Genomic DNA, 26,562 nt, shown 5'->3' with positions numbered 1-26,562 from the left:
AAGCAGTCCTCCAGCCACTGGAAATCCAAGGGTTGCCCTTGTTAGTGCGCCCTTTTTCAGGATGGGAGTCGACAAGCCAGCACACACACGCTGCCAGAGTTCCTGAGGTCCTAGTTGAGACAAATCCCCCCACTTCCGGTGTCAGGAGACCCCAGTCTCTGGAATGAGTTCTAGTGCTCCAGGGCTCAGTAGGCCCCGCCCCCTGGCGTCACGCCCATCCTTGGCCCCACCTGGACACTTGTCCGGAGTTACCAAAACCCTACTAAGTAACCGAATCGCTGCGAGAACCGGAAGAGGAAGGAGAAGTCCTGCTTTGCTAGACAGAGGGGCGGGCGTACGCAGCCTCCTTTGGCTCTGCTCACTATGGGGCATTCAGAGCGTCCTGGTCGCCATGAAAACGAGCCACACCCCGGCGGTCCCGGCCCGTGGTTCGCAAGTGCGCAGGCGCGCGCGCCCTTCCGCGCATGGGCAGTGCCACTCCGAGCCCTCCCGCCACGGTCTCCGGCGCCAGCTACGCCGCTGCCGCTGCCACTATGGCCCATTACAAAGTGAGAGGGGCGCGGCGTGGCTGGGGGCATGCGGGCGGTAGCTAGCCGCTGGTCGGCTCGGGTGGGAGTGGGAGCGCGCGCGTAGGTCTGGGGGGCTTGAGGTGGCGAGGCGGAGGCGGCGTTGCCGGACTCCCAGCGCCTTCTTCCTGCTCCGGCCCCCGGGCTTCGGCCACTGACCCGCCGTGTCTCCTCAGGCCGCCGACTCGAAGCGCGAGCAGTTCCGGAGGTACTTGGAGAAGTCGGGGGTGCTGGACACGCTGACCAAGGGTGAGCATGGGCCAGGAGAGGGTTTCTCGTGACCTCGTCGTGCTCCTCGGCGCTGCGCCCCAGACGGGCCGTGGCGTGGGGCAGGAGGGGAACAGGTGGAACCCGTCCCGGGTCCAGCGAGGTGGGCCTCGGGGTTTAGCGGGGGCGGGTCACGCCTGGCTGCCGGCCGCCGCCGGGGTCGGGTAGCCTCGCACTCGCTACCGCTCTCGCCGCAGGGAGTGAAACTCTTGCAGCTGTTGAGAAGTCCCTCCAACTTCCGTTGCTTTGCCTTGAGCAGCCGCAGTGAGCATGTTTGCTAAAGACCTTGAGAGCCCAACTCCTCCCTCCTGACACTTTTTTCGGAGCCCTCAAAATCCTGTACAGAAACACTTTGAACAAAGGGCAAGTGAGGAAATGACCAGGTTTGAAAGCGGGCTATAAAGTAGCTAAGTGAACCTAATCCCCGAAGTAGCGGTTTGGCTTGTGGCTTTTCAACCGAACCCCGTTTCGTAGTCTATATCAATTCCTACTTTGTGCAGATTTCACAATTAAAGTAGAATCACAGTTTAAAGAGCTTGAGGGCACATCAAAACAGTTATATTGTTTTCACTTTTAAAAATGGAAGCTGTTACACTGTATCTCTTACTCTGGGGTTCAAGATCTAAGTAGATGAATAAGGTGCTTGAAACTGGAGGGTTCCAAGAGGTAGTGTGGGTACTGCTTATTTCATTAGCTAAGCCGTAAGGCGAATGCCTGTTATGTATCACTCAACTCACTGGCTGGAACTTTCAAGGGTGCAGAACAGAGGAGTTGGCAGGGATGATGATCTGGGTCCCTATGAGAAGTACAGTAAGTATCTGGGAAATAATTTGGTAACTGCTCTTTGGCCAGAAGCAAAAGTTAGGAGAAAATTCTGGGAGAATAGCAACTCTGGGTCTTAGTAGAATGCAGGGCTTTTAATTCCCAAGCCTGGGCTGGTAATTTTGAGTTGCTACCTTAGGTTCAGGTACCAGTTTCCTATCTCTTTGCAAATAAGTTTCATTAAACATTTAAGGGACTACATGAAAGCACCTGTGCTGTCATCTGGGGAGGTATCACAGACTCTTGGAATTTCATCGACCTCCCCCACCCCTCAAAAAACTCCACAAGCGCACTTCTTTCATTTATTTAACCATTTTATTCAGGTGTCTGTTCTAGGCACCGGGGATACAACAGTGGGGGGAAAAAAAAGTCCCTGCTGTAAATGAACTTATATCCTAGTTGGGGGAGACAGATAAACCATAGTGTCAACCAGCGGTAAGTGTTATGAAAAAAACATAGCAAAGTAAGGGGATAAGGAGGATGGGTGTGCCATTTTATGTAGGGTGGTGAGGCAAGGCCTCTCGTAAGAGCATTTGAGCAGAGACCTCAATGAAGTGTGATGTTGAGTTTCAGGAAGTGTAAGGAGGCCAGAGTGGCTGGATGGAGTGAATGAAACATACACTGGTAAGAACAGAGAAGTGACGATAGTGGGAAGTAAATGAAGATATTCAGCCTTGTGGCCACACATGGATTTTCCTTCATGAGAGACTGGAAACCACGAGAGGCTTCTTTTCCCTTACTGACATCTACTGGTATTCCCCCTCAACTTTCCCAGATTTCCAGTCTCCTAAGTAACATCAGACAACAGAGTATCTACTGATATGATCTATTTAAAGTTTGATTTTGTGTACTTTACACAGATTTAACTTATAATTTTTATCCAGCTTATTTCCACATTAAAACGCTAACATTAAAACGCTATAGGGATGGCTAAACATAAAGATAAGTCATTTGGAAGAAGAGGCATTTTAGTTATTTTGAGCACTGTATCAACCTCTAAAAATCCTGGCTGCTAAGGCAAAAAGGGAAACACTGGGTATAGAGTTCTTGTCTGTTTAAAAGGAAGTATATTTCATCTATAGAAAAGCACAGGAAACTTGACATTTACATTATGTTCTGTAATTATCGACCTTGTAACTACCACTGACAGAAATTTAGAAGCTAAAAGAAAGGGTAGGGGAAGAAGGGAAGAAAGGGTAAGAGTATTCATGTCTTATAAAGTTAGAATTTGGTAGAGATCAGTGGACATTAATGGAAGAAGAAACAGGCTTGAGTACATAGTTTCAAGAAAAAGGTAATAAGTAGAGGAATTAAAGTGTACTGTAACACTGAAAGAAGAGGGAAGGAGAGGAGAGGGCAGTGATGATGTAAATATGCCAATTTCTTAAAAAACAGTGCTGTAAGTACGTTTAGAAGAGTATCAGAACTTAATGAAAGTTGTTAGTATTAGTTGCCCATTTGATTTTTTAAATACTGTCTATATTTGAAGGGTTATTACAACTCTAAAAAAATATAAGGGAAGCATGTAAGTTGGTTTATGAGGTGTTCTTAAACTGGGGTCTAGATATGCACATTTTTTTGAGTGTAGATAAGAGTTTTTTGTCTTTGATCAGATTTTTCAAAGAGTTCCGTGCAGAAAAAAATTAACCACTGGTTTAGATTTTTACTTGAGTAGTATATCCTAGAAGGAATGTGTTCAATAATAAGATGGAAAAGGTAGTGCTGACATGAACTATTGGATATGAAACCACTAAAGTATTTATTTTGATTTGAGCATGTTGATTACTGGTAAAGTTTTTGGTTGGTGGTTGTTTAGCATGTTGTGTGTGAAACTTCATTCTTGAAGAACATTTTGAATTCAGAGCTTCTTCCTTCCAACAGTTAACCATAGCCCTGTTGATTCTCTACAGAGTTTTTCTCAAACGTATCTACCTTGTTTTCATCCCTCTACCACACTAGTGCAGGTCACTCTTTCCCTTTTTTTTTTTTGGCTTTTTTTTTTTTTGGCTGCGCCACGAGGCACGCGGGATCTTAGTTCCCCGACCAGGGATTGAACCCGTGCCCCCTGCAGTGGAAGCGCAGAGTCCTAACCACTGGACTGCCAGGGAATTCCCAGGTCACTCTCTTGAAACTGGATTACCATATCAGCCTCTTAATTGCTCTTTCTGCCTTTAAATCCTTGTCCCACTTGTTAAGTCTTCCACACAGGAGTCAAGAGTGATCCTGTCACTCCCCTGCTTATAACTGTTTAATTACATGCCATTTTGTTCTTAGGACCAAGGCCTGACTGAACTTGCAGGATCCTCTAGTCTCCTCCCTAACCACCTTTCCAGCCCCCCTTTTCACAACTCCATCTAGACACACTTGAATTTTCAGTTCCTCAATATGTTGTTCTTTTGCCCCTGGCCTTCCCTTTTTATCTGAAACCATTGCCTAGGTCTCAGGTCTTATTTCTCTTTCCTGGGGACGCCTTCCCTGGTGCCCTGGGCTGAGTTAGGTGTTCTTCCAATGTGCTCCTATAACCCATTACCCTATATTGCTGCTTGATAGTCTTTTTTTGTCTAGTTCCTTGTTCATCTTTTGCACTAGACTGTAAATTTATTGAGAGCAGTGACCTTGCCTCTCTTGTTCACCATGGTATGGACAGTCCTAGCAATGTGCGTGGTGTATAATAGACACTCAATATTTACTGGGGTATGGAATATAATTTCAGCCATTTTAATTTAAGACTTTAATTGTTGTTTTTTCTGCTTTTTGATTTGCAGTTTTGGTAGCCTTATATGAAGAACCAGAGAAACCTAATAGTGCTTTGGAGTATCCTTTTCATTTTTCAAGTCAGAAAAAGGCCTTTATTTTTTTGAACTCGTATTTTTTCACATAGATAATAACCTTTAAAATACTTTTGATTATTGAAAAAATTACTTTCTTTGAGTATTTGGATTTTGATCTCTGGGTAAATATTTGTGGTAGGGTGGGGTAACTCTCATCAGAGAATTATTTCAAAAGGCTATTTCATTAGTTTCATTGAGCTCAGTAAATTCTTAACTTTTACATTAGTTTTTTAAAGCATCACTTAGGAGCTGCTACCCCAGAAAATCCAGAAATAGAGCTGCTTCGCCTAGAATTGGCAGAAATGAAAGAGAAATATGAAGCTATTGTAGAAGAAAATAAAAAACTGAAAACAAAGGTAAAATTTTTGAAAGAATTCATATTAAAAATAATGTCACCTTTAATGATTATATGACCAAAACCTCACTAAAATGGACAGTAGGGGAGGGAGGCGGGTGAATATCAATCTCAGTTAACTGCAAGGCCAAGCTGATGCCCTGTCTAGAAAACCACAAGCAAACTGTAAATAGGATGAGCAAAGTGTGGTCAAGAAGAGGTTCTTGGGAACCTTCATCGACAAAAAGATGAAAATATTGGTTAATGATTAGTGGTTTATAAGTAAATGGAGATTTCTTAGAGTCTTAGGCAGTTGACTTAATAGGTCAATACAGGGCCACTGCTTTGCTAATGGAACCCATTAGATTGTGCAGTGCACAATCTGCGTAGTCATGTGGTGGCCCTGTAATGTGTTAACTCTGTAAACTTGTCTGCACTTAACCTCGGTACATTTGCTTGCCCTTAATTTTGTCTAGCGCTGAAGTTTTTTCTTTGTTTAAGCTCCCGTGAGAATTTTCATAAAGTTCAAACTAGTCAACTCTTAAGTCTTTGAGATTTTACCACATCTGAATCACATAATGCATTTCACGTGACTCTAGGCATTTCTCATGATGTGTTTTATCTTCTCAACCTTGTGAGATAAGTGACACGGGTGCACAGACCATTTTGTAGGTGAGGAAACTAAAACACAGTGAAGTCTAATTAGCTTCTCAAATCTGACAGCTAACTGGAACAACTCAAATCTCAGCGCAGTGTTGCAGCAGACCCCAGCTCGGCATAACAGAAAATTCAGTGTCTGAAATTATCCGAGATCCCACAGTGTGTAGATGCCACACAACTTTTTGGCACCTTTTAAGTCAAAAGCGTTAGCTGCTCCTCATTGACTGGCTAGATTAATGTATGTCACATAGTTCTTTTTTTCTGCTTTTTAGGAGAAAGTTCAGTAAACTTATGGTAGAGAGGAAGAAAGTACCTTACTATAAGCCACAACATCTTTGGGAAGATATAGATTATTGCATATCAGGTATTTGTGTAGTGCAGTCATGAATGGGAATTAAGTTTTAGTTTCCCAGTAATTTTAAAGGTTTATTTAAAAAGAACTTTCACTAGGTTTGATTATATTAAATATTAAAATCACTGAGTGGTTTAAAAAGGATAGGATTTTAATATAAACTTACTGATTCAGTAATTAAATTGACTATAATAGTTAACTCATTTTGTTACTATTAAGTTTTTTACCCAATTTAGAATCAAATTCACCTAAACTCCTCTGTCTTTGCCCCATAGCTTGATCAGTATGAACCACCTCAGGAGGAGAAGCGTGCTGAATAGGATTCTTCTCAGTTGAAAAGACACTGAAAAATGGTTTTGTATGACTTGAATAGTTTGTATAGTATATAATCTTTTCTGAACAGATGCTATAGCACTCTTTTAATATGTTAAATTCACCTATCACACTTTAACTGTTATAAACACATATACTTAGAATCACCAATAAAAACTCAATATAACTTTCTTTGGGTCTTAAAAGCAGGAGAATCAAAAGGGAATCCTGAAAAAAAATCTAAACACAGCCATCTAATTCATTACCTTAAAAGACATTCTGTTTATTAGTCTGACTAGGAATGATGGTACTGGTTGTATTTTAGCCAAGGAAGTTTAGCATGGAGCTATTCCTTGGTTTAGTTCAGGATATGAACACAGGTACAGTCATTCTTTAAAATGAAGATGACACTGTTGTTTATATTCTCTGTAGGCAGCTGGAGAGATCTGTGTGACATAAGATACTGTTGCATGGGATCTCATGAATCTTCTGCTCTTGTTTATATAATGTGGAACAAATGACTCTTCTTTGCCACCACTTTGCCTTAGATAACTGTGTGTGTACCAGTGTGAACTCTGACACCACGTTTCCTTCTATGCAATCATGCCCTATCTGATAATGTTGCCTTGCTTTACTGTGTGCTTCCGTGGGTCCCAGTTGCACATTGGCCTTTCTGTGTTGTTTTTCAACTTGCTATAATAGCAGTTATCCTGATTGTAATTTATATAACTTAAAAGAGAATCACACTGTTCCCCTGCCTTACTTGTTGCTTAGCTGAACACAGAACAGAGGCAATATAAAATTCTGGGTTCACGCACAAGCTGGGACAAGAAGGGGAATGAGCCATATATCGTGGAAAATTATAGTTTGCAGGTATAATTATATAGTGCTTTTTTGCCTCAAAGTATTTTTCTAGCCTTGAATTCATTTTATCTTCATTATCCCTGTGAAGTAGGTAGGCAAGTATGAGGGGAGGTGGGGTGCTGAATTTTTAGGCAAAAGACTGATATGAATACAAATTATTTACTAATTGTAGAACCTTGGGCACATCAGTTAATTGCTCTGAGATTCACTTTCCTCATCTGTTAAATGGGAATAATATCTGTGCTGCCTACCTCACAGGGTTGTTGTGAGGGTCAAATGGGATGTATGTTAAAGATTTGTAAATGGTAAAGCACTATATTCTTGTTTGTTAGTCCTTTTTGCTTTCTTGGAAGACCTACAGTCAGATGTTTTGTGTTACTGATCACCTATTTTCCTTATTGATTGACTAGCATTATTAAGAAGTAGTCCTATTTCATGTATTCTGTCCCTATTGTTAGAGAAATGTCTTTATTTTTTGGTGAAAACACACATAGAAAACAAAATCCAATGAAAGCTGGTTTAACTAGCAAAAGCCTCAGCACCTGCTGGAAACTGTGACCAAGCCAATCATAAGGGCATTTCAATCAGTCATGTTGGCAGGAATGTGGCAATGGTCTGTGCCTCTTCTAGTCACAAGTTTGTTTTTGGAGGGGAGTCAGATACAGTTGGAAGAACATTTACTTGAATTGGTTTATGTTTTACCAGTTCTAGTGCCTCCTACATGGACAGCAATGGGCTGAGTACTAGGTGTTATAAAGGTGAATGACTTGAAGTTAGCTATAAGCCACGTATATAACCAACTACAATGTGGGACAGGATGTGCTAAGAACCATAAATAATAATAAAACATGGCCCCATGGGGGTTTTGGAAGAGAGGGAGACTTGGCTTCCTTAAGCAATTGGTATGACAGTCCCTCTGTGGACAGGCAAGTAGAAATTTTTTCTGGCAGCCAACCCTCATCTGCTTTTTTCCCAATGGGACTGGTATTAATATTTATGTAAGTCAGATGACTGTCTCTTGTACCATCCTTTTGAACAGAATGGCAACCTGTGGGTTGGATAATCAGACCTTTTGGGGGAACTGACCTGCTTAAACTGCTGTATCAGTCAGTGCTATGAATTCAGGGTCAGCCTGGCCTCTGGAGGTCCTCTTCAACATTTCTATCAAGGATCTGGACGAAGACAGTATACAAGAAGATGCTCAATGGAGTAAAAAAGGATCCAGTCCGTTTAGTTCCTGTTTGTTTCAGCTGCCTTATCTATAAAATGTAGATTTCGTTATCTTGCCTACCTCACAAGGTATTGTAAGGATCAAATTAAACATAATGGATGTAAAAGTACCTTGCAAATTGTAAAGGACTACATATGGGTCAGATGGTAGTAATGCTAATTCTCTAAGTGCCACAAAGTTGGAAGCGCTGGTTGGTAGACTATATTGAAATGAGCTTGAAAATGATCAACAACTTGAAGTACCTGAACTTCACAGCCCAAGCCAAAAAGTTGAAATATCAAGTCTTACATTTAGGTTAAAAAATGTAGCTATACAAGTTTAGGCACTAGGATTGCTGACAAAGTACTAGTTCCAGTGACTATCATTGTGAACCACTTATACTCCACGGATATTAAAAAAAAAAAATTCCATTCTGGAAAGCATTAATAGAAATGTTGTCCAGGTGCTGAACAGTCACCCTGAAGGCTGTATTGGTCAGTATTGCATTGTAGGTGTCAGGCATTTGATGGATGTTGACAAGCTCAGTTGCATATAAAGGAGAGTGCATTTGAAACTATAAGGCTGTGTTGTCCAATAGGGTAGCCACTAGCCACATCTGGCAATTAAAATTAAACAAAATTTAAAATTCAGTTCCTCAGTCACACTAGCAACAATTGGGCAGTGTAGATGTAGAACATTTCTATCATCACAGGAAGTGCTACTGGACATTACTGTAGAAGGAATGGCTGAAGGAACTGAGTATGTTTAATGTGGAACAGAGAAGACAGTGGGTAATGAAGACCGTAATCTAATATTTGAGGTGCTCTCGTGAAAAAGATGAAGACCACTGCTTATAGACTCTGGTATATAAGCTCCAGGGAGTGTGATTTTTGGCCTGAATAAGAGACTTTACCAAGTTTTACCACAGTGGAATTGGATGCCTATTGATAGTGAGCTCTCTTCCCTGGGATCTATTGAAGTGTATGCTGCATGTCTTATCAGTCAGAGACACTGTAGAGTGGATTCTCTTTAGGTGAGAGGTTGGACTAGATGACCTCTAAGTATGTGTCCTACCTTTAACTTCGACATTCAGACAGAACCAAGTCCCAGATTTGCATACATGCTTTCCCTTCATAATCAAGAAGTTAGTTTCCTTGGAAGATCAGTACCACCACCCATGCCCCCTTCAGGAAGAGGATCCTCTTTTGTCAAATTTCCAATTCTAAAGCCTGACCGAAGAGTAAAAATTCCTCTAGCTTTCCCAAACATATTGGTGATAAGCATTTGCTTTGGTTTGCTTTCTTTATTCATTCCTTTGGTTTCTGATCTGAAGGAGGTCATAGAAGAGGCAATGTTCTATGGGTGGACAGGATTACTGAAGAAGTAGACTTCGGGTGGGGAGGAGGGGGAATCTGGTCCTGATGAGTGTGAAGTGGCAGGAGTATTCACTGTCAGTGATTTGCTGAAGAAAGTGGATAAGACATTCTCCCTTGCTCGCACTTGCTTTCCTATCAGGGTCCAGTTACCTGCCAGAACGAACTATCTCACCCATGACTCTGCCTTGTTTGACGCTTTGCCCTCACTCTGGCTGGCTCCTCCTCCATACCTTTGCACATCCCAACCATATCCATCCTTCTAGACCTATTCAGACGCCAGCTCCTTAGAGATGCTCCCATCCACCCAACTCACGAGCATTTTTATCTGTACCTTTGACCTTACGATTTGATATCTCGTACGGAAGCTACTTACGCAGAGGTCCGATCCCCATTAATCTTGGAGCAACTTGAGGGCAGGCAGGGTCCAAGGCGGTTCCAGTTCTGTGCCCCTTGTGCCCCAGGACTTCGCGGGCATCAATAAATACTGGTTGGGCGAGCACAATAGTAGTAGGAGGACAGTCAATTCTCCCAAGTGCCCAGAGAGCATCTCCCATTGCGATGGCCTCCGGAGCCCGGAAGAAAGCAGGAGAGCGGTGAGGAGCAAGGTACGTGGCTGGGCAGGGCCGAAGTGCGGGCTGGGGCGGAGGGCAGAGGGCTCAAGGCTCAGTCGGGCCGGGCCACCCTCCTCGTGACTCCTCCTCCCCCCTCCACAGCTCCGAGTCAGGTGATTCCGGGCACGTGACGGGCACCACCTACCTTGCTGCTCCCGAGTGACAGCTCGGGAGGCCAATGAGGGGCCGGGCCCGGGCGCCGAGCCTATGAGAGCCGGGCTCCGGGGGGCGGGCCGCATGGCGGTGGCGGCTGCCGGGGGCGGTGGCGGCGGCGGCCTGGGGAGGCGGCGGCCTGGCTCGGCCTGGCGTGGCCTGTCAGGGCGCGGGCGGCGGCGGCTCCAGCACCATGTCCCTGCAGTACGGGGCGGAGGAGACGCCCCTCGCCGGCAGTTACGGCCCGGCGGACTCGTTCCCAAAGGACTTCGGCTACGGCGTGGAGGAGGAAGAAGAGGAGGCGGCAGCGGCGGGCGGCGGGGTTGGGGCGGGGGCCGGCGGAGGCTGTGGCCCGGGGGGCGCTGACAGCTCCAAGCCTAGGATTCTGCTCATGGGGCTCAGGCGCAGCGGCAAGTCCTCCATCCAGAAGGTGAGTGGGGCCTCGTCGGCCCCTGCGCCCCTCCCCCTCCCTCCTCTACCCGGGGGCGCGGGTGGCCGCCGGGGGGGAGGCCCCGAGGAGGGCGGCGGCTGGGGTGGCCGGCCGGGCTGTCCCAGCGCGCTTTCTCTTTTCCTCCGGGGAGCAGAGCCCGGGCGCGGCCCTCGCCGGGACCCCGATCTTGGAGTCCACGCCCAGGTCAGCCGAGGCCGACTGGGTCCCCGCGCTCCCCGAGTGGTCGGAGCGAGGCAGGTGCCCGTGGCACCGCCCGGGACCTCGCCTCCTGGGACCCAGCCCCTGTACCATTCACGAAACTGAGACTTGTTCCCCGGTTCTAACTTGGAGAACTTCCCACACTCCGTCCCCGGACCCGGTTGTGTTTGTGCCTCTCACTTCAGGTGATCTGAGTTTTCAGGGCTTCCCAGGTGAGCCCCAGGGAGCAGCGTCAGAAAGAGTAGTGACTCTTTGGCCTTTGTAATGCTTGCTCTTGTTACTAGTACGAAAGAGACTTCACTGTGACATTTGTGGGATTTGGGGGCTGTTCTTCCACCTATTTTAGTAATTGTGGCCCGGTGAGTTTAATTACTAGTTATTTTCCCCCGTTTGTGTGTGGCTACAAAAATTTTGAGACCTGGAGAATATTTGCAGACCTTTGTCAGTCCATGTGCTTTCACTTGGGCAATGTCGGGAACGGATGGAGGGTTCCTCACTTTTTAATAAGGGGGAAATAGAGGCAGGGTTGACCTCCTTCATCAGCCATGGCTCTTACACACAAAGTGAGCTGGCGATAAAATGCTAGATACCTGACCTTTTGCCCTTTCCACTCTGTTGCAGAGGTCTCTCCAAAATAAATCTCTGCATGATATTCTGTAGACATGATGTTTTTAAAAAGTAACCTTCTTCCACATGTAATGGATTACTGTGTTTTATTTATCTTTTACCTTTACAGCAAAATCTGAGTACATTTATGGTAGGTTTTTAGCAAACTGATTTTAATTCTTTTCACTTGTTACTCACTATCTAAGCCTTGGGAGTAACTATCCATTTTCCTCATGTAGAAAGTAACAGAGAGGCAAATTAGTTTTGTGTTAGAATTGTATAGATTGTGATAATTCTGATTCTTAACAATTGCCTTTACCATTTCTTTGGGAGCGGTCTTTTCCCTGTCAACTCCCATTCTTTCCCCTCCCCACATATATTCCTCCTCCCTCAATATGTCACTTTCTGCTTGGTGTAATTTGCCTTTGTTTCATTTCTTCCACACGACTGCAAACCTATTGAGGGCAGGGTCCAGTCAGTTTCATTTCTGATTATTTTTCAGAGCCTGATGTGGGCATTCCAGTAAGTTTTCAGTGAACAAAACTGCTTAAACTTTAGCTATAAGTTTTTATAATCTTAAAGCAGATTTTGGCAGAATTGATAGTTTTACAGAAAAAAAATCAAACTGAAATGAGAGACATTGCTACTGCTAGTATTGAATACAGACAGAAAATAGCAGAAAAGTTTCAGCTTTTCTGGTGATTTGGTTTCAATAATTTGGTGTCTTCTGTTAGAAGTTAAAGGATAGTGGGTACCAGTGGATACACCATTCACTTTTTACCTCTTTTAAAATTTTTGCTATAGGATCAAGTTCTTTAAATTATGTTAATTCAGGGTGGAGTTCTGTATTTTAAATAAAAAGTGGAGTAGTTATTAAATTGTTTTCTTTCTTTTGACAGGTGGTGTTTCATAAAATGTCACCCAACGAGACCCTCTTTTTGGAAAGTACCAACAAGATTTACAAAGATGACATTTCAAATAGCTCCTTTGTGAATTTCCAAATATGGGATTTTCCTGGGCAAATGGACTTTTTCGACCCTACTTTTGACTACGAGATGATCTTCAGGGGAACAGGAGCTTTGATATATGTCATTGATGCACAGGTAGTTAGAAATGATAATGTTTACTTTTCTTCTTTGGTGACGGAAGATGTAGGAACAAAGGAAAGTTGTTTATTTGTCATGTGCTTCTTGCAGCTTATTTCTTTGCCAGTAGATTCCCTAACAGTGCGAGAGATGTACCTGCAGAGGTGCTTTGGGAACAGGCATGCCATTGTGCAAGTACAGAATATCAGATGACTAGGAGATATGGTTTATATCCCTGAGTTCTAGTTAGTGAGCAGCGTTCCGTTTTTGTTAATAGTAGATATTGCTGTACTCTATTAACTATTACAATAGTGATGTCACTCACTGAAAAGGTCTCATCAGTGCCCATAATATAAGGAGGAATGTGAGAACTGAGTCAGTAAATATTAAAGTGAATAGTTTCTTTAGTTGACCAAGTAGGGTTTAGCCCAAGGAGCACTTATTGAGGGCCTAGAATGTGGCGGGCACTCAGACTGATGGGACGTGTCTCCATCCTTAAGAATCTTACTTCTTCTAAGCTTAAGCATTAGTTAGGAATGCTTTCTGAGTGACAGGCTCTGTAACGGCTGCTTTCATATACATGACCTAATTAATGTCCTCACAAAACTGGGAGGTATGTACAGTAATTCTGATTTTATGGGTAAGTAAACTGAGATCACAGAGTTTAAGCAACCTGCTTAAAGTCACACATCTAATAAATGGCAGAGCTGGGATTACTTTAAAAATTCTGTTGGGAAGAAGTGTCCATTTCCCATTTCCTTTCCTTATATTATCAGTATTAAAAATTACAAGCATTAACTTGGTAGTTGAATTCTTTATCTTGAGCGATTGAAGATCTGTTTAGTGGTATAAGTTAATGTATTTGGATGTTTGAATATTTATGAATAATTGGGATAATATATTTTCTGTGGTTGGGGAAAGAGGTAGTTTGAGGCTTTCTTAAGATTTCTTTTTAAAAAATATTTTGTTCTGACTTACAGGATGACTACATGGAGGCTTTAACAAGACTTCACATTACTGTTTCTAAAGCCTACAAAGTTAACCCAGACATGAATTTTGAGGTTTTTATTCACAAAGTTGATGGTCTGTCTGATGATCACAAAATAGAAACACAGAGGGACATTCATCAAAGGGCCAATGATGACCTTGCAGATGCTGGGCTAGAAAAACTCCACCTTAGGTAACAACCTGTGTGTTTGATATGAGAGCCCTGGAAAGTGTGTAAATGTATTCCCATCTCTGTCATTACAAACACGTAGCTCTCTGTTACTGATATACCCTTCCCAAATCCGTAATGTTTTTGATCTCTTTGTTGTTGAATTCTAGCAGGTTTGGGAGCCTGATGTTATGAGAAGTTACTTTCCCCCTTTTTTGCATTTTCTCAGAGGTGGAAGTCATGTGAAGTGTGTTTCTGTAGGTGTGTTTACAAATTCATCTCAAGAGACTGGAGTCAGGCTGTTTCCTCATGGCATAAGTCTGCTTTGGGGCTCCCCTCTCTTAGTTTCATTATTATTATTATTATTTTTTCCTTTTTGCCTCAGTTCAAGGAATCTCTGTCGCATTTGTTGTAAAAGTGTAGCTTGAGCTTTCACAGTATCTGTTTCAGTAGGAAGAGCTTTTTAAAGAGGGTACACTTTAATGTCTGGACTCTAATGTATCTTGTTTATGTTTTTTAAAACACTTATGCTTTTATGAATCTCTAAAAATTGGGTTAAGTGAGTGTATCTTATCATGTTTAAAGAACTCTCAAGTTTAAAGAACTGCCGATTCATAATTAAATATTAAGAAATGATTAAAGAACATCTACTAGATAGGATTGATGATTTGTGTACTTGTGTTCTGAAAGTGTATAAGAGATATTTCCTACATCTTATTTATTTATTTTTTTATGGTTTAGGTAGAAATGACTAATAAAAAGTACCCAAGAAAATGTTCTTTTGATGATATAAACAGCTTAAAGGGGAAGCAGGCGAGAGACAAACCATAGCTATTTCCTTATCCCTGGTCTGTTATAATGACTTCTCTATAGGCTCAAGCCAACCCCCATTTTTCAACCCCTAATATTCTCTAGGGCCTCTGGCTCCAAATCTTTCTGTTATTCTCCTAGGAAACCACATAGAAAAGTCTCATTGACCTCTAGCCTGGATTAAAATATGTGCAAGTAATTTCAGGCTTTAAAAAAATTCAGCAGTATTTGTAGGAGAAAGTGAAAGTATCTTCCCATAAAATTCTTCAATTTTATTCTTCCACCATGAATGATGGATTTGAAGCCACGATTGTCCTGTGTTCTCCAGTGCCCATGGGAACCCTTCTGATCCTCTTAACACCATGTCTGTGTCCCTTTCCAGGGCACCCCACCTCATTGGTACGCACCATCCCTTTTTCCAGTTCTCTGTGGGGCCCTAGGCCTTGTTAACAGCATTAAGCTTTATTAATAACTAGCAGACCTATGGATGAGGCTGTATTTGATTTCCAATTTCCAGAAACTTAGCTTACTATGAAATGCCCTGTGGCTTGGAGGTTCTTCCCTGTCCCCATCCACCTCCAAGCCTCATAGTTCCTGCAGGACCTTCTCACATTGCCAAAATATTCCTTTGACCCTAGTGCCTGTGGGGGGATCATCTTGGTCTCACCTGTGCCACTGTTCTAACATCTAGATTAGAGCCCCATCTAGGTTAGCTTCTTAGGTGAGCTCTTTGAAAGTATCTTTGAATCAGGTACAAAGTGTGATATAAACAGTTATGTGTCTCTGACTGTGTAATTTGTGTTTATAATTATATAATGGATACAACTTTATAACGAAGAGTGTATTTCCTGAGTGAAAAAGTAGGTACAATTGACCACACTGTTATTGTTAAAGGTCTCTCTCTCTCAAATATGTGTTTTGTTAAATCTACAAGTTTTACTTCACTGTGCATCCTCTTAGGCCTCCAGATAGCTGTTCCATTCTCTCTAGAGCCCCTGCTCTCATCCTCCTTAATATGTTATTTACATAAATTCTAAGCTCCAGTTTTATTCATTCATTTATTCACCAAATGTTTATGAGCACTCTTCAGGGTAGTGGGCCTGCAGCTGTGAGCAAGGCTGACAGAATCTCTGTCCTCATGGAGCTTATATTCTGATGAATGAGACAGCTCAGAAGCACTTATAAATAAATGTATAGTATAATTTTAAGTATTTACCAGTGCTGTGAAGAAAAACAAATTAGGGGAAAGGGGTTGAAAGTAATGGGTACAGGGGTACTATTTTAGGTAGGGGGGTCAGGAAGGAACTTTCTGAAGCGGTAACATTTTAGTAGAGACCTGTATTGTATTCTTACTTAATAAATGTCACCTATCTCCTATGAGCTTTCTCTTGCTTTTATCTTGGTTTTTGTCAGTTATGGGCTTAAGAAACCAAGGTTTTTGGAACAGATTGCAAAGACTTAGGTGAACATTCAGGTTTCTGCATCTGAAAATGCTTCCCTGTGTACTGCCTCAATTGCCCTCTGTGTAAATGCAATGAAGGGATGGAGAGCTACAAGCCAGGTGGGGAAACTGCATTTGTCATCTTGCATGATGGGGATGGTACACAAGATAAAGAGGCTTTATTTGAAGTTACGGAAATCAAATGTTAAGAAACTTAAAATTTTATGTATCATGATAATTGTCACTGGACTTAAGATTTTTCAAATTAATCAAACTATGTTGTGTTTTTCAGCTTTTATTTGACTAGTATCTATGACCATTCAATATTTGAAGCCTTTAGTAAGGTGGTGCAGAAACTTATCCCACAACTACCGACCTTGGAAAATCTATTAAATATCTTTATATCAGTAAGTGAGCTATTTAATTCACTGTAGTTTCTGGTTCTGTTTTTGTTGAATATATTTGTGTTATCAAGTTCTCCAAAAAATGGCTGGAATTAGTCTGAATCAAGCTTAAGGACTAATAATACAATTAAGTGTAAAGTAAGTAATAAAAACATTTTAAAAATGGCTTGAGGGCTTCCCTGGTGGCGCAGTGGTTGAGAGTCCGCCTGCCGATGCAGGGGACACGGGTTCATGCCCTGGTCCGGGAGGATCCCACATGCCGCGGAGCGGCTGGGCCTGTGAGCCATGGCCGCTGAGCCTGCGCATCCGGAGCCTGTGCTCTGCAACGGGAGAGGCCACAACAGTGAGAGGCCTGCGTACCGCCAAAAAAAAAAAAGGCTTGAGTTATTTTCTGAATTTTTTCCTTCATACTCACTTTTTCTTGTTTTAAAATGCCCTGATGAAAAATTTTCTCATGCTTTCTGAATTAATATCTTCATGGTATCTATTTCCTGAAGGAAAAGTAGAAAGTAGGGTAGACTGGGTTTTGGGAATTGGACTTAATCTCTGCCTTATTGGAGGTCACATTGAAAAATTGATCCTTTCCTTGCTAACTATAATCTGTGTCATATTTCACATTACTTATTTTGAGGATTCAGCTTAATAAAAAAGGATATTCTTCCAATAAATTTAGCATTCAGCCACTATATTTCCCAAACATTTCTTTGAAGGACTCAATGTGTAGTGATCCCCAATTCTTTGGGCTTTTGGGGTTATGCTAGATGTTGACGTGAAATATTCTTTTATGGTTTGCTAATTGCCACATCAAGCCTTTCTGGTAGCAAGGTCATTTGAAGCAGAGATTGATTATTGCCACAAAAAGGATTATTGAAAATGTAGCATGGCTTGATTTTTGGAGAATTTTTTGGGTGTGTGTGTGGCGTCTTAGGAAATAATTCATTTAAGTAAAGAGGATGAAGAAAAAACAAATTTGACTGGTGCGATTATGTCAGTAAATCAGAGCAGAGAAATAATTCCACTTTTATTCTTTGGATAAGAGAAGTGTCTCCTAAGCAAGTACTATTTGCTCTTTTGGTTTTAGGCTGTATAATTAAAAATGCTCTTGGATGTTAATCAGTGGTTCAAGATCTTTGATAAGTTTACAAATGTGATTCTTAAAAAAAAATGAACACTCAACTTTGTTTTTTCAAGAATTCAGGTATTGAAAAAGCTTTTCTCTTCGATGTTGTCAGCAAAATCTACATTGCAACAGACAGTTCTCCTGTGGATATGCAGTCGTATGAACTTTGCTGTGACATGATTGATGTTGTAATTGATGTGTCTTGTATATATGGGTAAGTTGTACATATATATTTCTGCAAGATCTCAGATACGGGGAAGACTACCAGCTTGATTTGTCAGGGGGATTAATTTCTGAGGCGTCTAGCAAGTACTGTATGAAGTAGAATTGTTCTGACCATAGTGCTTCAAGTTGGAGCATGATTTCTGCGTGGGTGGGCTGCTGGGTCTTACTCCTTCGGAATAGGTGGATCAGAGCGGTGTGACTAGTGCCAGACTTACTATCACTGAAAGTTTCACCCGCTATTATTTGGGGGCTTTGTACTGTGTCTTCTCACTACTGCGACTTAGCTGGATCAATAAATAAGATTAATTTATTTAAAACACTCTGAATAACAAAGTATGTACTGGTTCCTAATTTAATCTCAGGTTTTGTGGAACTGAGGGATCCTTAATCTTTCAGAGAGCTCAGAAACAAGGAAATCAGAATTCTGGATGTCAGAAGAACTTATAAACATTTGACCTATACATCTAAGTTTCCAAAATAAGTCTCTAAAATATAAACTCTTGTTTTATGCATATTTACCACACTCTATACAGAAATTTGTAAAAGCTGGCAAAGAAGTGATTTTGTAGAATAACCCAGAGGACAAGTGAAAACTTTGGTGAATTTACTGGTGTTTCGAAAGCCAGTAACCTCTGCAGCGTCTAATAGCCCTGATTCATCTCACGTATTAATATCAGTCCTCAGAATGCACTTTCTCGATGCTCTGACACTACCTTTGCTTTCTGATACCTGTGTCCTTTATCTGTTGTTCCTCTCTGCTCCACCTAGTCTAAATTCCTCTTTCATCTCTCTGTCCCTACCCTTTACCTTGCTCTCTCCGCCTAACTTGTCAGTGTCTTTGTCCAGCTGCCTCTGGGTAGGAGAATGCATTTGTGTTACCTCTTCTTTACCTGTCTATTCTTGTCTTGCATTCCTGTCTCTTTTTCAGTTTTGTGATTATATGCTCTCCTTTGTTTTTATTCTTTCCACAGTAAAAATGAGATTTTGTCCATAGGTTATGCAGAAAAGTTTCATGTTCCTATTCCTAATTTTAAAAATAGATGAAATAGAACATTCGCTTTTTCTTTAAAACAAATCAAATTTTCATAAGCCAATTTTTATAATTAAAAAAATCAAATTTAGTTATAAAGTTTATTTTCAGTATAAGGTACACTGTAAATTACATTATATATGATAAAGTACATTATAAAAAAGAAGAGAAATAGCCATTACTTCGTTATTAACACAATACATGTGTGCAATTTGGTATGCTTTATTGAAGTTCAGTTTGCTGCTTATTTGATTTTTTTTTTTTTTTTTGGCTGCATTGGGTTTTCATTGCTGCTTGCAGGCTTCTGTTTGTTGCAGTGCGCGGGCTTCTCATTGTGGTGGCTTCTCTTGTTGCGGAGCACGGGCTCTAGGTACACAGGCTTCAGTATTTGTGGCACGCGGGCTCAGTAGTTGTGTCTTGCGGGCTCTAGAGTGCAGGCTCAGTAGTTGTGGCGCCCAGGCTTAGTTGCTCTGTGGCATGTGGGATCTTTCTGGACCAGGAATCGAACCTGTGTCCCCTGCATTGGCAGGCAGATTCTTAACCACTGTGCCACCAGGAAGTCCTGCTTACTTGACTCTTGATTTATGTTTTTTGAATGGGACTGTATTTATTTATTTTAGTTTTTGTATTTACTCCTTTTTCACTGATGGCAGTTTTCATATTTCAGGTCCTTCTTTATTTGTAGAGGGTGTCAGCACCAATTAGTGTGAGGGAAGATTGGAAACCTGCTGTGTTCCATGCATCCTAGGTGAACAAGGTGATGTGAGCGCATGGAATGAATACTGCAGCATGGGCTGCGCACCCATAGCTAAACACAGCTTCTGTTCCAATAAGGGCGAGCGGGCATTCTCCTTTCTCAAAAGACGTTCAGGAAACTGGGTGGAAACCCTTATTGTTGTGCAAATGTGACAAAATGCTGAGTTGGGAAACCTCTACTGGATGATACTTTGTTTTAAAACAGGTTAAAGGAAGATGGAAGTGGAAGTGCTTACGACAAAGAATCTATGGCCATCATCAAGCTGAATAACACAACGGTCCTGTATTTAAAGGAGGTGACTAAATTTTTGGCACTGGTCTGCATCCTTAGGGAAGAGAGTTTTGAACGAAAAGGTAATGCATTTTAAAAAGATTTCTTTAAGTTCTTTGTCATAATTTCTTAGGTTCTTGAAAGCAAGAAAAAACAATATTGCAGTGTTAGAGGATTTACCAGCTCAAACTACTTTTATGCCCTCCCGTCCACATACAGTGCAGACTTTCTCCTGCCTTCTTTTGGTCTTCTATTCTAAATCAAGTTTTTTATTCTAGCCTCTCTCATTTTACCTCCTTCCATTACCTGTCTACTGCCTACGGTTTGGCTTCCACCTGAACCAGTCTGCTGAGGCTGTTTGAGAGGTTACTAGGTCTCCTTCTTGCTGCGTTCAGTGGCCTTTTCTCATTCTGTGGCCTATTCAGCCTTCTGAAGCATGTGACCCTGTCAGTCCCTCCTCCCTCAAGCTTTCTTCTCTCTGCTTCCCTAAAGCAGAACTCTCCAGGTTCTTCTATGTGTTTGTTTCTCTGACCACCTGTCCTGTTTCTACTGTTTTTCTTTTTGAGTGTTCTTCAGAGCCAGGTCTCCTGCCCACTTCTTCACTTAATTCTCCTGGTCAGCGCATCTAATCCATGCCTTCCGTTAATCTTCTCTGTGTAGTTGATTGAAAAATTCACCTCTGCAACTCTGGCTTGGGTCTGTGTTTCCATCTGTGTTTGGAGCTATTAGTAAGACACCTTCACTTAAATATTTTATCTTGTCCATGGTGTCAAAAACTGATGAATATTTTCCTCTTTGTTTCATGACCATCCCGGCTGCTCTACTTCTGTTACTCGTTATGCCATTTTTCTGGTGTCCAAGCTTAGCTATGTGCAGTCAGGTAATCGTATGGTGTAATTGCCCATGAGGCTCTTGCAGATCATCTCACAGAGAGCATTCTGTGTTTTCCTTTTTCCATTCTTTTCCTGTGTTTACATTCAGTTTTCACCAAATCTTACCATTTGTTTCTTGGAACTGTTTCTCGGGTGTCCTTTCCATTTCCACTGTTGGTGACTCCAATCCAGGTCCTCATTCCTCCAGCCTGTGGTGCTGCATTCAACATACATATTAAGGGCTCAGCATGTATCATCTTTTATTCTAAAGGCAGACTAGATTTCAGAAAATTCCTTTTATCATGTTATTTAACTACTCAAGGATCTATAGTAACTCTCTGTTATTCACTGCAACAAGTCCCTGCTCTTCTGCCTGGGTTTGTGATATTAATTAATATTGAATGAATTAATGTTATTTCACTGATATTACTGAAATATTTTAGATATACAAAGTGTTTTGGGTACAACAAAAATGTGACTATTCACCTTTGAGCTTAAGAACTGAAACATGACAAATACATATTTGTCCTCTGTGTGTTTCTCAGTTGAAACCCCCCTCTTGCACTCTGTTGAATGTAGTGTTTTCTTTTTCCTGTGCATGATTTAGTCTTTCACTTCATATCTATCCTTAAACAATATAGGGTATTGTGTATCTTTGTGTAAATGATGTCCAAAGGTAAGTTGTCTTCTGCAACTTGCTTGTTTCTCTTCATTCAAGATTGTTTTTGAGATTTATCTGTATCGATAGATGTAGCTCCAGTTCGTTCATTCAGTTGTTACTGCCACACAGTAGTCTATGGATTGCATATACCACAATTTATATTCTTCTTGCTGGACATGTAGATGATTTTTAAGATTACAGATAGTTTTGCAAGTAATGCTCATGAACAAGTTTGCCTTTGCACATATGGAGAATTTCTCAAGAGTAATAAGTATTTAGGAGTGAAATTTAAAGAGGACATATGTCTTCAGCTTTATTAGGCATTATTGAATTGCTCTCCAAAGTGGCTTTATTTTCACCCCAGACAGTGCTTTGTGGGAGTTCTTGTCACTTCATGTCCTTGATAATGTTTGATATTGTTAGACTGTTTAGTTATTGTCAGTCTGGTAGGTGTGAAATGGTACCTCATTTGGCTCTGGTTTTTATTTCTTTAATTATGGGTTAGAGCAAGCATCTTTTTCACTGCAGGTACCCTTTTATGTCTGTTCAGGTGTCTTCTCCGGTAATTTATCTGTTCATATACTTTTATCTTGTTTGTACTGTGTCTTTTTTGTACTTCTTAGGAGTTCTTTATTTTTCTCCATTCTAATCTTTAAAAATTTTTAAAACTTTTGGTTATGGAAATTTTCAAATATACACAAAAGTAGACAAGCACAGTGATTCCATGTACCCATCGCCCTGCTTTCACAGTCATCAAGACATGGTCAGTCTTATTTGCTGTATATCCTCCTCACAACTAAATTATTATCTTTTGCTCTTTTGTTGTGGAAACTGTCAAACACAAAAAAGTAGAGAAAATAATGTGAGGAACCCCTTTTTATCTATCACCCAGATTCAACAGTTATCAAAATCATAGCCATTCTTATTTGCTTGCTATACCTTTTTCCCTACTGGGTTATTTTGAAGCAAATCTCTAACATCAAATCATTTTGTCTATACAGATGTCAGCAGGTGTCTGTAAGAGGTAGTGTGCTTTTTAAAGCATAGCAGTGTTACCATCAGTAGATGTGTAAAAAAAAAAAAAAGAAAACTTAACAGTGATTTCATAATATCATCAAATATCCAGCCAGTGTTCACATTTCCTTGATTGTCAGTTTAATTTTACCATTTGCATAGAAGTCAGTTTTAATGTAGTTGAACTTACTAAAACTTTTATTTTTTCCTGAATCTGAAGGACCTCTGTAATTTGACTCTAACCTGCTTATTCAGACTCCATTCCCAGTACTTCTCCCCAAATTTCTCTACCCCTATCTCCAGCCAGACCAGTTTCTTTCCTGTTGTCCACCTGTGTGCTGTGTTTCCTCACTGCCAGCTCCCTGCTGTGGTCTTGTGATTCTGCCCTCCTTTCCTGCCTGATTAAATCCTGCTCGTATCCTCAGAGCTCTGCCTCACACCTGAAGCTTTCATTGCTGCTCTTGCCCTGCACTTGGCTCTCCCACCTTTGGACTTCTTTCCCAGTAGTCATTTTAACATCTGATTGTTGTGATTTCTTTCTCGTGTGCTGTCTTTACGTCCCAGTATCCTCGAGGACATAAGTCCTCTCTTTCTGCTCTGCCCTTCTCAGCACTGGCTTCTATTCTCAAGTTCTCCTTGTGATCTGGAATGGCTCCTGGAGCTCCAGCAATCTTATCCATATTCTGGACGTTAAGGAGGAATGGGGAGGAATAGGGAAGTCTTCCTTTTAAGGAGACTTCACAGAAGTCTCACACACTTGTATTTATCTCAGTGGCCAGAATTGGCCATATGTCCATACGTACCTGTAGGGAGCCCTTTGTTTGACCAAAATCTTATTTGGAAGCCAGTTCATAAAGCAGATGAGGATGGAGCTGCCTTACCTCCCGTATAGGGGAAGCAGGCTTCCTGAGGCTCTGCCTGATGCGCCTCTCTGACACCTCCCAACCCCATGGCTCTATTGAGCAGTTTGCAAAGCTGTTCCAACTGTTTCCTTCAGCTTTTCTTTGGCTGCCTCAGAGACTTGTAAAAGGAAAATCTTGATAAATCAAAAAGTATTTTACTTTCACTTTAGATTTCATTGTAAATTTTCTTAGCAAATTTGTCTTCCTGATTGCTTTTTTATTTACCCTGGTCACTTCCAGGCCCTAGAGGTAACCAATGTTAACACTTGGGCATACGCTTCATCATGTTGCCAGTGTGAAGAATTCTTCAATTGGCTATATGTTTTTAAATACATATCAATTATTTTTTTCCATCACCAAATGTTTCCTAGTAGATAGTCTCCCAGTTGACATTCAGGAGGCCTGATATCCTTTTTCTCTCCTGCAGGTTTAATAGACTACAACTTCCATTGTTTCCGAAAAGCTATTCATGAGGTTTTTGAGGTGGGTGTGACTTCTCACAGGAGCTGTGGTCACCAGACCAGTGCCCCCAGCCTGAAAGCGTTGACACACAACGGCACGCCGCGAAATGCCATCTAGCCTGAATGCCGGTGGTCGGGGTCTGTGCCAGCTTATTCTTCACTCCAGGGTCAGATGCCATGTGCTACAGGACATGGAAGTTGCCGCTTGTGGGAGTCTGGTGCCTGTTGCACTAGAGACAAGGGGTAGAGTTTCTCATTTGGATGAAAACCCCTTCAACCAGTGGTGTGCAACTGAAGCTACTATTTCTTTTTTTTAAAAAAATGGCAAAAAAGAATTCTATAGACCACAGACCTCAAGTGTCTTTCTCCTCTTGGGGGTCCTACTTTAAGTAGTTGGGATATTTTGGACCTGGAGATAACATCACTTACGCATCCTTACCAGAGAATGTTGCTGTCAATTACCAGTTGAAAATAATAGAAAGAACTGAGTTTTTATATGCTTCGCTTAGATTTTCATTTGAGTAGTCTCTGAAAATCCTGCCTTGCTTAAATTCTAACACTGCCTCTCAGATTTCAATTTTGGACCTTGCACACCTCAGACCTTCTAAATGCATTTGCTTGCTAACTCAGAAGACACATGGTCTGACTGCAGCAAAGGACATTCCTGTATTTGTTTCTGAGGAAATGAGAAAATTTTATGCTGCATCAAGTCGAGAGCAAGGCTCAACAGTGGCCGCTGCATTAGTTCCCTTGGAAGTGTTGAAGAACAAACTTTAAAACAGAAGAAAATTTTTGCACCTGTGTTTTGGGTACCAGACATCTGGGTTCTTGCTCCCACGTTAGATAAATGATTCTGATCACTGTAACAAAGGGAATTTAAAAAAAATTTGTTTTCCCCGCAATCTCCTCCTCTTAGGAGGGAAATGCATTGTCACTGAATTACGTAGCTCACTTTTCTTTAAACTTGATACCAGCCCCCACATTCCTTTTATTCTAAGCTATCGTGATCCTTTAAGAATTGCTGTTTTGTTGATCCTGAATGACCCTAAGGCGCTGGTGGACTGCCCACTGGGACTTGAAGAGAGCACACGGCACCACGGCGTGTCGTTAAACATACTTCGTCTTCAGTATTCTGACGCCAGGTGTCAACTGTGGTACTTTCTTCACCTAGGATATTAATTCATAATTGTTTCTTTTTGTTGAAGGTTGATACCCTTTTCCATTGACTTAAACTTACACGTTATTTTTACTCCACATGCCCAGTAGTCATATATTCCAAAGCCACTGGACCACTTGAGTACATAAGTGCCACTGTTTAATGAAATATGTATATTCAGGTCTGTAAACCTAACCGTGTGACTTGGAGTGCTTCCTGCAGACGATTCTGACTGTTGAGTATTTACATGGACCATGGTGATATCCAAAAAAAAAAAAAAATGCTTTTATATTTATAGATTATTTCATTGAACTATATAAAATGGGTATCAATAAATGTATTTACTCCAGAATAAGTTTTTTATTTGCCTAAGGTAATAGAAGGTTGGGGTGATGGAACACTGGCTCGTCCCGCTCTGTCATCATCCATTTCTTCTTCTTTTGCTGCCTCATATGGTTAAACTGCCTTATGTTTCAAGACTTCAAGTTCTGTCCTGTTGCAGGAATTTCATGCCTTGTGTCCAGATAACCATCTCCTGGCCCATTGCTGTTTAGGGTAGGAGGTCTAGGTAAAAATGGTGTTTCATAGCAACAGATCTCACTCATGGTGGGGAGTATCCAGGGCCTGGCATAATTGATGTATGATATCCAAACCAGGAAGCGGTTCAGGGGATGAGATGAGTAGAATACAGTATACAAAATTTGCACTGATTCCAGCTCATTTTTCATTTCTTCCAGTTTCTGAGATACTCATTATTGACCATTCAATGTTAAGTTCTGCTTACATAGGTTGGGTCTCAACTGGTTGGAGTAAAGTATACATCAGTTTATAGAAAGGAGGGAAGTAGAGGTTGAAAGATCTTTAATTTCATGATTGGATTACTTTAATTTTAAAACAATTGGAAATCACAAAAATAGATTAAAAAAAATACTATCTAATCCTGTATCCTTTTTGAAATTATGGGAACTGAAGTCCAGAGGAGTAAAGAACATTGTCTAGGGTAATAGGATGAACATATTAACTTAAACTCCAAATCAGGATACTGTTGAGAGTGGAAGGGATGCCATTAATAATTATGCCAGAGCAATGGGTGTAAACTACGCTGTTCTGGGTAAACCAGGGGGCAACCCAGTCATAGATCTAGTTAGTAGTGAAGTGGGGGCCTGTGCTGCAGACCTGGCAGCCCAGTGCTGCCTGCCTTCATCTCCAGCCTCAGGCTCCCATTGACTCAATGGAGATGATGCCTCAAGATGAGTGTACCATGGCATATAGGTGCCCAAGAAATATTTTTTCCTACTACTGTGGAAAATTAAAAATTCAGGGAGTGAGTAAGGAGAACAGGTGAAAAGTGGTGGAATAGAAATAAAGTGAATGAAGAAAGGGGACAACTCAGGAAAAGGAAATGGAAAAATCAGAAAACTATCGAGGGTTTGCCTGAAATGTTTTGCATCTCGATGGGTGTTTATCTTCAACTGGCTACCTCAGAGAGCTGGGAGAGATGGTGAAGTAAAACCTTTTAAATCTTTTGCAGCAGGGTGTTTTGAGCTGTTCTACATACCACTACCTCTCCTGTTCACACACATTC

The 26,562-nt window shown here is 41.5% G+C and overlaps 2 protein-coding genes across 2 annotated transcripts; both read left to right on the top strand.

The window, feature by feature from the left end:
- Window positions 1-444: 444 nt before the first annotated feature.
- MYCBP (MYC binding protein) lies at window positions 445-7,339 on the top strand. The gene is made up of 5 exons (XM_060089540.1): window positions 445-548; window positions 743-815; window positions 4,421-4,469; window positions 4,713-4,842; window positions 6,108-7,339. The coding sequence occupies exons 1-5, from the start codon at window positions 465-467 to the stop codon at window positions 6,150-6,152; spliced, it is 381 nt and encodes a 126-aa protein (XP_059945523.1). The 5' UTR covers window positions 445-464; the 3' UTR covers window positions 6,153-7,339.
- A 3,137-nt stretch (window positions 7,340-10,476) lies between these two features.
- Window positions 10,477-25,332, top strand: RRAGC (Ras related GTP binding C). The gene is made up of 7 exons (XM_060089536.1): window positions 10,477-10,788; window positions 12,513-12,716; window positions 13,679-13,878; window positions 16,398-16,512; window positions 17,701-17,843; window positions 19,846-19,994; window positions 23,788-25,332. Exons 1-7 carry the CDS (start codon window positions 10,552-10,554, stop codon window positions 23,937-23,939), a joined length of 1,200 nt encoding a protein of 399 aa, XP_059945519.1. The 5' UTR covers window positions 10,477-10,551; the 3' UTR covers window positions 23,940-25,332.
- The last annotated feature ends 1,230 nt before the right edge of the window (window positions 25,333-26,562 follow it).

This window comes from Mesoplodon densirostris, chromosome 2 (genome assembly GCF_025265405.1).
Source record: "Mesoplodon densirostris isolate mMesDen1 chromosome 2, mMesDen1 primary haplotype, whole genome shotgun sequence".
Classification (NCBI taxonomy): Eukaryota; Metazoa; Chordata; class Mammalia; order Artiodactyla; family Ziphiidae; genus Mesoplodon; species Mesoplodon densirostris.
This window is presented reverse-complemented; position numbering and strand designations above follow the sequence as displayed.